This window comes from Aquarana catesbeiana, linkage group LG12, assembly GCF_042186555.1.
Source record: "Aquarana catesbeiana isolate 2022-GZ linkage group LG12, ASM4218655v1, whole genome shotgun sequence".
Classification (NCBI taxonomy): domain Eukaryota; kingdom Metazoa; phylum Chordata; class Amphibia; order Anura; family Ranidae; genus Aquarana; species Aquarana catesbeiana.
This window is the reverse complement of record NC_133335.1, coordinates 81,653,225-81,666,530: the sequence shown is the minus strand read 5'-3', so window position 1 is coordinate 81,666,530 and position 13,306 is coordinate 81,653,225. Positions and strand designations below refer to the sequence as shown.

The following is a 13,306-nucleotide window of genomic DNA, read 5'->3' as shown; positions in this document are numbered from 1 at the left end:
CGAAGGAGCCGGGTTAAAAATTTCCAGCCAAAAGTGACTGCATCCTACTGAGGGTGGTGCAGCTGCCTGAATGCAGTGTAGATTCCAGTATCCACTCAGTTCAGCTTGAATGGGGGAATTGATTGATTTCTTTCATTCAGTCCAAGGTAGAATAAAAATTTGATAGAGCTTCTAACACTTTACAACTCCACCCAAAACTGGAAAAAATGCTTTGCCCAGAGATACACTTTAAGGAAAAAGGGTACCTGAAAGGGTGTTTATTTTTTTTTATTTTTTTTTTTACAAAACGTTCATCATTCATATAGACAGGATTTGACCTCCTTGGGACAAATCATCTGCAAAGCCCTCCATAAATGTTCTGCTAACAAGATCATATCCATGGAGGAGTATGAGGTAGGGAGCAATGAGCAGGCCTGTACTGGCTTATCAGTGGGGAATAATACTGGCCAATACACTTCCCTCAGTACTCAGAGAGCCCCAAAACACGAAAGGCTCCCTTATTCAGGCCATTGTTCACATAAAGGGATATTATGATCTATTATGTCAAACCATCAATTTCCTAGGAAGGTCAGCATTTGCATATCCATGCACCGCAGGGTTTGGGTAACCTGGGATTGGAAAACACTTTATGGACTTGTGTGAGCACACCCGAGGGTCCCTGATTTTCATGTAGAGCAAAAGAATGTCACCAGCACACCAAGGTTCTCCAGAACGAGTCCAAAGCTTTAGGCTGGGTTCACACTGTGTGTTGAGTGGCTCACAGCAGGGGATCTGGTGCGTCCCTGTTCACCATTTCAGGTCCGACTTTTTGGCTGGATTCGGACCTGTAACTGACCAGTAGACGCACAGGACTCTTCTGCACAAGAAGAAAAAAAATAAAGAGGATCAGGGCTGCTCTGTGTAGGACCTACAGCACAGAGCAGGTAAGTATAACATGTTTGTTATTTGAAAAAATTAAAAATAAAACTTTAATACCACTTTAATTTTGCAGAGATTTCCTCTTCCTGTTTGGCTGTGATGAGGTAGGAATTGAAGGGAAATCTCCACAATGGGACACGGATGGCGTAAAAAAAAAAAAAAAAAATCTGATAGGAGTTATAACCCTCCCGATCTACATATGTGAAGGATGAAGTTCTATGCAAGTTCTATGTCAGTACTGGAAACACAGCACTTAAATGGTAACTCAACTTTTGTGAGAAAAAAAATTAGCAAATAAAAAAAAATAATATAATGTATATAAGTGAGTCATATTGTAATTGAATTAAAAACGACCTGTCGTTTTCATTCTGCAGTGCTGTAATTTTCTGTAAAATGTAATGCCATGTGAAGGGTGTTATGTACATAGATGGTGTACAGAACGCCCCCCCCCCCCCCCAAAATATGTAATTTCCTGCTTGCGTGATTGGCTCACTGATTTTCCCATAAGTCTGCACTGAGATATAAGTCCGATTTTTGGCATCCCCGCAACAAAAATGTCATTTTTGGTCAGATACTCCCAAAGGGAAACCAAGGCTAAAGAGATACAGACCCTGCCAATTTCTTTATTGGAACCCTGCAAGTGTAGCAGCTGACTTATAATTATAAAACCACCTCCATACAGATTCACAGCTATTTCTTGAGAATAACAAAAGGTAGGAATCTGCAACAAAGTTTTTGGTAAAATCTTTGCAATGTTTTAGATTACTCAGAGGGGAATGTTTTTTTTTTTTTCTCTCTACAAAAATTGAGTTAATATCCAACAAATTAAGATGTGCAAGCCAGCAGGATATTGTGCATTGTATTCTAGACTAGGGGAGTGGGGTGACTAGGGTATAGGGTTTGCTTAAGGGGGAACGGTGTCAGATTCCACATTGTATTACCAACACAAATAGAAGGATCTATTCTGTGCAAAAGGTAGCAGAAAGCTTTGGCTTATTTATCATATAGTCCTTGGGGTAAGCTTATGTCCACTTTAGCTAAGTTCCTCTTTTCAGGATTTCAACAAAGAGTTGCCCATTCTTGAACTTTGGCCAGAAGTAATAGCCTACTAAAAGGGTCAACAGTCAAGGGTCTCTGAAGTATTTACTGTTATTTTCTATGTGCAATGGTACTTGTGTTTATTAGCCTCAGTTAGGATTTGTACACATTTTATGTTTCAAACAAAAACTAATTTTTTTTCTGTATTTTCTTAAGATATAAAAGCAATTTGCTTTATATGTATATTCTTATCCATGTGTGTTTTTCTTTTCAAATTCGCTTTTTTTTATTTAGTTCATGATGCATGTATGCTGCAGTAGTAGCATTTACCCATTACTTATACAAGCTCCATTTCCTACTTAGTATATCTGCATAGTGATTGTGCTTTGCTCAGCCCAAGACTACCAGCCTGTCCGACTGATTGAGAACAATGCATTCTTTATATGGCTGAAATTTTATATCTGGTTGAAGCCCAACTCTAGGCTAAACTTTTTAAAGGTCGGCTAGTTGCTGAAAAACGAAAAAAAAAAAAAACAGACCTGACCTTAAACTCAACTTTAGGCTCAGCTCACACTTGTGAGAGATCCCAAATCCCATGTTAGTCAATAAGAGCTGACTTAATTAGCAAGTCGCTCCGACTTTAGAAAAGGTTCTTGTACTACTTCAAGGTGACTTCTATCCGACTTGTGCCCATAGACTTTAATACGGGGGTCGGCAACCCATCGATCGCGGACTACCTGTTGACCGCGGACAGGTGACAGGTAGACTGCAAACAGGTCTGCACCGCCGACCCAGCTTTCTTTAGGTACCAAACTGGTTCTCTCTCCGCCACCAGCCATGCCTTTGGTTCTTCTCTCTCTCCACGACCCGCCTCTGCCCCCGCCTATGCCGCTGTCTTCAGTGAACAGCGGGGAGCAAGAGCCGGCACAGCCCAGGACTAATGATGGGTGGAGGAGCTAGCCAAGTTAACTTTTTAAGTTAACCCGCAGGTGATTGGTTGCTAGGTCCTAAGCAACCAATCACCAGCTTGTTAATATGAAAAGTCATTCGGCCAGGTCCTGCCCTCTGTCCAGAACTGTGCTTTCTCCCGATCTCCGCTGTGTGCAGAGGTAGGATACAAGGGAACTATGCTATGGAACACTGCTTTGGGAGGGAAGGGGTCCAGAGGTCACTGCTAAAGGGGGGGGGGGGGGGAGAAGAGGACACTACTGTGTGTGTGTGTGGGGGGGGGATGATGTGAAGGGGGCAGTGGACACTGTTATGGGCAGGGCCACCCCCATAGCCCTTCACATCACCTCCCCCCCAACTCTGCATTCTGAGCGCAACGCACTCCTGATCCCTGCATTCTGAGCACAACGCACTCCTGATCCTTGCATTCTGAGCACAACGCACTCCTGATCCCTGCATTCTGAGCGCAATGCACCCCTGATCCCGGCACTCTCTTGTAATACTTATTTTATTTTTGTGCTCACAAACACACTGTGTTTGTGATCTACGCTTGGGGTTAACAATGTATTATCACCCGCAGTAGATCACAAAGGCAGTGAGTTTTGAACACGGTGCAGGGAACACACATGGAGCATGCCTTTCTGGCACTGCGTTCTGGTGTGAACCGGCCTAACAACAGAACACTGTGCCCAGTGATCTTTGACTTCATCAGTGTTGTTCAAGTAGATTTCCATCTCTCTAAGGTTGCCTACCCAGATTACCCAGGCAGTGCATGACATCTTCCTGTATGCTGTTATCTCTGCATATCCGCACAAGACAAAGTCACATCAAAGTAGTACTCAAGTCGCATCAAGTTATCATTAAATTGCCAGGAAACCTTAAGTCACGCGACTTTCAGGTCACAGTAGTGTGAACCGAGCATTAGGGCCCATTCACAGAGGTGTTTGTGGCTGTAAAGTACCTAGATTAGTGTGTTTCTGCTTTGGGTAAGACCTGGTGTGTTTACGATCAGTAGTGGATAGGAAGCCTATACAAATAAATAACAGACTGATGCTGTTCACAGTGGTTTACATGTAATTGCTCAAATAACGATTACATGTGCCTAGGGACAGATTGATGGCTCTTTATGCAGTTCTGTTCATTTGTCCCTAACCCAGGTAATCTCTTCATGTATGTTTACATTCAAACAACTGCAGAGCTTCTGAGCCTGTCATTGATTTTACAGATCTATCAATATCACAGTTCCTTCTGTAACATAGATTTATTACCTGTTTATCCTGCCAGTAGATACAGTGGAACCTTGGATTACGAGCATAATCTGTACCAGGAGATTGCTTGTAATCCAAAGCACTAGCATATCAAAACGAGTTTCCCCATAGAAGTCAATGGAAACAAAGATAATTCGTTCCACATTGACTTCTATTGTATGCAGTACCGCATGTGGCCAGAGGTGAGGGGGGGCACCGGAGAGACTCAGAAATACGCAGAGACCATTTGGAGCCACTCAGATGCACTCGGAAAGCGCTGGGGAGCCTCGGGAACGGAGTGTTTCCGAGTGCATCCGAGCAGCTCCGAGTGTCACCGGCGCCCCCACACCTCTGGCCAAATGCGGTACTGCACACCGCAGAGGCTTGAATCCTGCTCATTTTGCGAGACAACACTCACAAACTGAGTCAGGATTTTTTAAAAATAGCTCGTATTGCGAAACACTCGTTAACCATGTTGCTCGCAATCCGAGGTATTACTGTATGTTGATTTTCCACTTCCTGTAATAGGGTGACAATGCTGTTCAATTCTGTATGCCCATGTATCACATGAGCTTACTTAAGCCTACACCCATGTGAGGGTAGTGTTAGCCTGCACAGGAGCTCCATGCATCCACATGCAGGCAGTCCCATTCATGTCAACTGAGACAGACACAGCTGCTGTTCCCAATCTGACATTTTTGTATGTGCCCCCAAACTCACGCTGTCTGCGTTCAGGGACATGCACCTTCCACCTACCAATCAGATGTCAAATTGGGACACAGCAACAAATTGGGAGCAGTTGCTGCATCTCAATTGACATAAATGGGACTGCCTGCCTAGACACCTATAAACAAGTAAAATCACAGCACCCTTGTTACCCTGTGGCCAGGGCAGTCAAAATGGACATGTAGTTTTAGATGGCTTTAAAGGAGAAGTACAACCAAAGCTCGTTTGGCTGTACTTCTGTGGATCACAGGAGTGTAGTTTGTTCTCCACTCCTGTAAACTGTTTTCAGCAGACAGCAGGCTGAAGCCACAGAGCTGGTCCAGGCTGGGGAAAGTGGTCTTTGATCACTCGGTTCTCAATCTTAGAGCCAGCGGGGAACAGATGCTGCATCCACCTAGGTAAGTACAATTCTTAAGAAAAAAAGAACTTCCCATACTTCTCTTTTATGGAAGTAAAATTAAGTTTAACTACTTCAGCCCTGGAAGGTTCATCCCCCCGACCCCCCCCCCCCCCCCCTCATGACTAGGCAATTTTTTGCGATACGGCACTGCGTTGCTTTAACTGACAATTGCGCGCTTGTGCAATGCTGTAGCCAAATATAATTCATGTCCTTTTTTCCCCCCACAAATGGAGCTTGCTTTTGGTGGTATTTGATCACCTCTGTGGTTTTTATTTTTGCACTATAAACAAAAAAAGAGCGACTATTTTGAAAAAAAAAAAAAACAATATTTTTTACTTTCTGCTATAAAACACATCCAATAAAAAAGTGAAAAAAAAAATCCAATTCCTTCCTCAATTTAGGCCAATATGTATTCTGCTACATGTTTTTGGTAAAAGAAATCCCAGTAAGTGTATATTGATTGGTTTGCGCAAAAGTTATAGCGTCTTCAAACGGTGGGATAGATTAATGGACTTATTATTTATTTTTACTAGTAATGGCAGCGATTTTTAGCGGGACTGCGACATTGCAGTGGATAGATCTGACACTAAGTGACAATTTCTGGGTACCAATGACACCAATACAGTGATCAGTGCTAAAAAAAAAAAATATGCACTGATCATTGTATAAATGGCACTGGCAGGGAAGGGGTTAACATCGGGGGCGATCAAAGGGGTAAATGTGTTCCCTGGGAGTGATTACTAACTGTGTGGGGGATGCTTTGATTGGGCGAAGACAGAGATCTGTGTTCCTGCTTAGCAGAAAAACAAGATCTCCATCTTCCGCTCTCACAGAACGGCGATCTGCCTTGTTTACATAGTCTGCCTCGGGAACAAACGATGGGTCCCGAGTCCACCGGACCTGCTGATTGGCTCCTGCTGTGTCCAATAACAGTGGGAGCGGGACGCTGGTGGCGCGCACGCGCATCCCAGACCTCAAGAAAGAAATTGATTTCGCGCTTAAGGGCCGCCCTGCCGCAATATATGTACGTGGGGCAGTCCCTAAGCGGTTAAAGCATAACTCCAGCTAATGCTTTTTAAGCAGTAACTGCAGCAGTTATTTTTCTTTTGCAAAAATGTTTAAACCCTAATAGCAAAACAAATAGTTTACTCCTGTCTTAATGGTCCCAACGCTTTCTAAGATCATAAGCTCATGTGCAGCTCAATGTACATTCTACAGAAGTCTGTGAGAAGGCAGGTACTTTTTATAATAAAAAAAAAAAAAAAAAAAAAAAAAAAAAACTTTTGCTCTGCAAGTATAATAGTTTGTCCAAATCCAAGCTATCACTTTTGCTAGGCAGCTTCGTCTGCCTATAAATGTGGAGAAAAAAATATAAATAGAGTGAAATAAAAAAAATGGAAACCATATACTGAATATTATCATTACATGTATACATTTACCATCATACGTACATTTTTGCTTATAATGATTTTTAAAATAAAATTGGCATTTATTGTGTGCAGTACTCTAAAATTATATATTAAAAAATGGCGGAAACGTTGGTCCGCACTCCTGATTACTCACTGTCCATATACTGTACACATTATTTTTTTCAGTTTCGCCTATGTATTATTCAGACCTTTCTCCCCTCCACAAATTTTATAAGTAAGCTTAATGTTTGCCATATTTTTCTTCAGTTAGGCCCCTTTCACACGGGACGGATCCGTGTTGATCCGCCCCGTGTTTATCCGCTGCTCAGCGGGGATCGCTCCGTTTTCCCCAGCTGAGCAGGCAGATGACAGGGCGGGACCCGCACACTGTGCAGGGACCGCCCTGTCAGATCTCCGCTCTCCCCTATGGGGGATCGGAGGAACACGGACCGTCTGTCCGTGTTCATCCGATCCGCTCTGCAGACGGATAGAAAAATAGGATTTTCTTCCGTCCGCAGAATCGGACGAGAGCGGAGCCGGACAACATCGGGTGTTAGCGGATGTACATCCGCTGACACCCGCTATCCCATAGGGATGCATGTATGTCCGTATTTCATCCGAAAACAGATGGATGAAATACGGACATACGGTCCGCATGTGTGAAAGGGGCCTTAGGCCCTGTACTCTGCTGGCTTACTGTATCAATTTCAATTAGAAAATTATGATAATTTGTTATTTTTGTTTCCTGAACATCATTTGTCACGGTATGTCACATTCAGTGATGTTATTTTCTACTTTCCTTGGGCTTGTGGTTTCCTCTTTGCCTTTGTGCGTTGCCTTCGTCACATTGCATTTGTTTGATGCTATGATGCCCCAAAGGCAGGGCAGGGAATTTGCTACTCCCAAGCTTTCCTCCAATATAATGAATAGGATTGCAGCATCCAGCTAAGGACAATAATGGGTGGCATTTGTTACTAACCAAAATAAAAAAAACTTGCATGACTACAATTAATGAAGCTCCTTGGATTTGCTGGAGATAGCTCTCACTGACTGCACTCAATGGAAAAACAAACAGGTGCTTAGAATACTGGTTTCCTGGCTGTCTCTGTCTTCAATAGACTCAGAGTCTCCGAGTCATGCAGATCTCAAATTCAGAACTAATCTTGAGAATTGTTTTAGGTTAGTGCCACAGAAATTAAAAAAAAAATCGGGAGAGTCAGGCAGCTAGCATTTTCAGAAGGAGTCATCAGTGGTAGCCTTTGAAGTCTCTTAGTACAAGTTTCTAGTAAAATGTTACTTTACCTAATTCACATGATGTCTTTGACAGATATTGGGCTTCTGCAAAGACTGCGTGTCAGGCAGGGACACTCAGTAAAAATCCCAGGAAGAAAGAATGAGGAGAAGTATTTTGTAGGTGGCTGCCACTCCGAGGGATATGGCAAACATTTTAAGGACAGCTTTACTTAAAGTGGTTGTAAAGGCTGAAGGGTTTTTTTTTTTTTATCTTAACTGGGTCTCTTTCTTCCTGGGGGGGGCGGGGCTGAACCGCGGCTCTATGCGTCTTGGATGGATGCATAGAGCTGGGCTTAGGAGCGAGCACACAACAGCCCCCCCCCTAGCAAGGCTTGCTATTGGATGAACTAGTTAAGGGGGAGGAGCCAGGTGTGCCGGCAGGAGACCTGAGAAGAAGAGTAGTGGGGCTGCTCTGTACAAAACCATTACACAGAGCAGGTAAGTATGACATATATATGTATGTATATATATATATATATATATATATATATATATATATATATATATATATATATATATATATATACAATTTTTTTTTTTTTTTTTTAAACACGAACATTTTAGAATCACTTTAAAATGAAGTTGCACTTTAACATTTCTTCCCATTATGCTATTAAATTATAATGTCACCAAACTCCTCATGGATTCATCATAACTATATAGGGAAAAAAAAAAACTCAGTGAAAAAGAAAATGGAAAGGTTAACTCTTGATTAATGTGGGGATGACGAAAAAGCTCTCTGCCAAAATTGGGAGCAATAGTAAAGAGGCGGTGGGTTATCAATTCCATCACTCCCGAATACCTAATATTTGTCATTTAGAGCCGGTTCACACAGGGGCGACTTGTCAGGCGACCTAGCCACCTGACAAGTCACCTCCTGTTCTGCACAATGGAACCGTTCTAATAGGAGCGACGCAAGTCGCTCCTACTTAGAAAAAGGTTCCTGTACTACTTTGGGGGCAACTTGCATAGACTTCTATACAGAACCTGTGTGAACCGGGGCTTACTTTGTTTCACTTTTAATTTGCAAGGCTGCATTCACACCTGAGCGTATCGTTTACAGGCAGAACGATGCACAATTTTTCCGCAATTTTGTACTGGTCAAAAGGTCACCGATGTAAAAAGCAAAAAAAAACATCTGTAATCTGAAGCTCATGTACTTTTTTGAGCTTCAGGCGACAGAACGCTCAGATGTGAACAGGGGCCATGAATGGGAACAGTGGGCAAGGCAACTTGATGCTGTATAAGAACAGAGCAAGGAATTATAGCAGTGAGCAACCAAGATATAGGCAGCCAGGTGACCATTGGGCTCCACATAAAAATAAAATATCACTTACAGGTGGACTTTTATAAACAGAAATGCAATTTTGTATACTAATATTCCCTTTAATTAGATTTGGGATTTTGTATTATCAATGTTCTTTGTTCCCTATTGGTGTAAACTGCCTTCTGTTTTACTTTTATTGGATAGTGATGAATGGCAGCACTCTTCTGTCTACACCTGTTACTAGTTAATAGCTTACTAAACAGATTCAGTGCATGGCATTGTTTATATACAACTGTTCTCTATCATAGGTTGCACGGGATGATAGTCTTGTACATGCTTTTGTATGCCCAGATCTCACTGAGCAATCACTGCCATAAAGTCCTGGGAAGGTTTTTAATTGCATAACTTAAAACGTTTTATCAAAGGAGCAAATGATGCAGATTTCATAGAAATACAAATCTGTACTTGCAATTATTATTATAGTAGTACCATTATATAGCGCCAATAATTTGCGCAGAGCTTTACAACACAAAGGCAGAATATTCTGAGCTCCTCCAGCACATAGTAATAAAATAAGAACACTAGTATTTGGCAGGATCTGTTGGCATGTACATGACTTACATTGACCATAGCAGGAATGAATGCTGGGACTACACACAGCCAAGACATCTGTAAACATACTACTACTTCTTGTTCTGCAAGCATGGAGCTTTCACCGTTCCTTTTTTTGTTGTGCTCTGTTGGACCCCAGACAAATAAAAAAAAAAAATAAAAAAAAAAAATCAAGATGACCTGCAGACAATGAGATAAAATATACTTTGTGTTGTTTTTTTATAGCATTCTGCCTTCCAAGTATGCAGGTTGCTTCCCAAGGAGGTTGCAAGTCATTAACTTTACTTTGTTTAACCCTGGTCCATGCATGATGTATTATAAACAGCAAACTAGTGGGTCCTGCAAGTCAGTGAAGTGACAGTTTGTCATAGCAAATAAAATAATAAAATAAAAGTGCCTATAAGATGTAAAAGCTGCACACGGAGAGGCTTACCCTGCACTCCAGAACTGCTCTGTCCCCTGTCACCCCATACAGCCAGTAGTTGCTTGGTTCTCCCTGACAGCTTGCTCTACCCTTAGCAGTGCCTGCCTAATCCCGTTGCCTAAGAGATGGGAGGTTTTAAATTACGCTTCTCCAGAAAGGGGAGGAAAGGAGGCTTGTCCGAGGGTGTGCTTTGACAAGAGAGGGTGGTAGAGGAAAACAGCTGGGACTGACTGATGGTTTGCCTGTTGTGAATGTCACGTTTCTTTTTTTCTGGGCAACTGTCATTGTGCACGTTGTATTTGTCATTCATCCTGTGAGGCTGGCTCTTGCAATTCAGCAAAAGTTCCCTTTTTGCGTGCTTTGTGCTTGGCATCACCAAAGTCAGAGGCATGTTGTATAAAAACTGGAGAAACAAAGGTGTCACCCACAGAAACTCATCAAAACTTTGCTGTAGTTTGCAAAAAAACAGCAGTTCTGCTCTTGCACCCTCCTTTTTGTCTGTTTTGCTTTCTGTTCCCAAGGTTTAATGTAACAGGAGAGACCAGAGACTTCTTCCCATGAGCAGGTTCTGTGTAATTAGCAGAATAGATGCACACAAATGTAAATGACCCCCTTTTGCCATTGAAAAGCATCAGGTTAATGGCACATCTGTTCCTGTGCCTGTTGCTGGTATACAGAAGCTTCTTGTGTAGCGTAGGACACATTGCCTCTGAAAGACGCTTTTCTTCAGTCTGCAAGCCGACACCCAGAGTTCCATTTCTTTGAGGTCAAGCTGTGAAAGAAATCTTTGTGGCCTTATAGATGGCAGCTACTTCCCAGGAACACGCTGGACATCTCACAATATTAACCACTTCAATACAGGGCACTTTCACCCCCTTCCTGCCCAGGCCAATTTTCAGTTTTCAGCGTTGTCGCACTTTGAATAACAATTGCGCGGTCATACAACACTGTACCCAGATGAAATTGTTATCATATTTTCCCCACAAATAGAGCTTTCTTTTAGTGGTATTTGCTCACCTTTGCGGTTTTTATTTCTTGCGCTATAAACAAAAGAAGAGTGACAAGTTTGAAAAAAACACAATATTTTTTACTTTTTGTTATAATAAATATCCAAATTTTTTTTTTTTTTTTAAACAAACATTTTCCTTAGTTTAGGCCGATAAAAAAAAAAATCGCAATTAGCATATATTGATTGGTTTGTGCAAAAGTTATAGCGTCTACAAAATAGGGGATAGATTCATAGCATTTTTATTATTATTTTTTTTTTTTTACTAGTAATGGCGGCGATCTGCGATTTTTATCGTGACTGCGATATTGCGATGGACATATCGGACACTTTTGACACATTTTTGGGACCATTCACATTTATACAGCGATCTGTGCTATAAAAATGCATTGATTACTGTATAAATGTGACTGGCAATGAAGAGGCGTTAACCAGGAGGGGGTGCTGTAGGGTTAATTATGTTCCTAGGGAGTGATTCTAACTGTAGGGGGAGGGGACTCACAAGGGGAGGAGACCGATCGGTGTTCCTCGGTACAAGGAACATACCATCGGTCTCCTCTCCTCTGACAGGACGTGGATCTGTGTGTTTACACACACAGATCCACAGTCCTGCTCGATTACCAGGCAATCGCAGGTGCCCGGGGGACATCATGACCACCGGGCATGCGCACCAGGTCCCCAGTGACACGCGTGCCGCCGCGCGCCCCCTAGGGCGCCTGGAAGGCGATCACGTCATGTGACGTCCGCCAAGAACAACAGCTGCACCGTCCCGCCTTCATATGACGGTGGGCGGGCAGCAAGTGGTTAAAGGAAGCTTTGCTCGGTCTCCTCCAGTGCCTTTTGTAGTATGTGGTTCTACAGTGAGGGGAAAAAAGTATTTGATCCCCTGTTGATTTTGTACGTTTGCCCGCTGACAAAGAAATGGTTAGTCTATAATTTTAATGGTAGGTTTATTTTAACTAGGGATGCACCGATACCATTTTTTTTACAATGAGTACCAATACTTTTTTTTTTTTTTTTTTTTTAGTACTCGCTGATACCAATTATCAGTTTGTAAATGTTGGTCAAAGTTTAAATAGAAGTGCTGATTGCCACTTTAAACAAGCTGCTAGCAGGCTTCAACACTACTTGAAGCCTATTTCTTTAACCACTTGCCGCCCGCCATATAGCAAAATTATGGCGGAAAAGTGGTTCGATATCCTGACCGGACGTCATATGACGTCGCCAGGATATCAAGCCCCCGGGAGCGCGCATTGTGGCGATCGTTCTTGCGGTGCGTCAGTCTGACACACCGCAACACCGATCTAGGTAAAGAGTCTCTGACGGAGACTCTTTACCACATGATCAGCCGTGTCCAATCACGGCTGATCACAGTGTAAACAGGAAGAGCCGTTGATCGGCTTTTCCTCACTCACGTCTCACGGGGGGGGTGTCTGTGCTGATTGATTAACGGCACAGCCCCCCCGAGGATGCCCACACTAGACCACCAGGGTTGCCAATCAGTGCCCACAATGGGCATCACTGATTGGCAGGCATTATTGTTTGCCACTAATTGGCATCCATCAGTACCATCTATTAGTGTACATCTGTGCCACCTATCAGTGCCCATCCATGCCACCTATCAGTGCCCATCCGTGCCGCACTTCAGTGCCACCTATGTGTACCCATCAGTGCCGCATATTGGTGCCCATCATCAGTGCCACCTCATTGGTGCCCGTCAGCGCAGCCCCATCAGTGTCCATCAGTGAAGGAGAGAACTTATTTACAAAGTTTTGTAACCGAAAAAAAATATATATATTTTTTTCAAAATTTTCGGTCTTTTTTTTTTGTTTAGCAGAAAATAAAAATCCCAGAGGTGATCAAATACCACCAAAAGAAAGCTGTATTTGTGGGACCTAAATTATAAAAATTTAGTTTGGGTACAGTGTTGCATGACTGAGTAATTGTCATTCAAAGTGTGACAGCACTGAAAGCTGAAAATTGGTCTGGGCAGGAAGGTGTATAAGTGCCCAGTATTG

At 42.6% G+C, this 13,306-nt stretch overlaps 2 protein-coding genes across 4 annotated transcripts in view; one reads left to right on the top strand and one right to left on the bottom strand.

Annotated features, from left to right (window-relative positions):
* Positions 1-10,442, bottom strand: part of SMIM5 (small integral membrane protein 5) — a 28,343-nt gene extending 17,901 nt beyond the window's left edge. The window contains exon 1 of one of the 2 annotated variants that reach the window (XM_073608131.1): positions 10,292-10,442. Coding sequence is in view for 1 of the 2 variants with exons in the window: in XM_073608129.1 (XP_073464230.1) it covers positions 9,868-9,869 (2 nt within the window). In the remaining variant the exon portion in view is untranslated. Of the gene's footprint in view, positions 1-9,867; positions 9,973-10,291 lie in introns of those variants that run through there. The other variant, XM_073608129.1, reaches the window with a different exon arrangement.
* Positions 1-13,306, top strand: part of RECQL5 (RecQ like helicase 5) — a 178,803-nt gene that overhangs the window by 82,089 nt on the left and 83,408 nt on the right. The window lies entirely within an intron of this gene.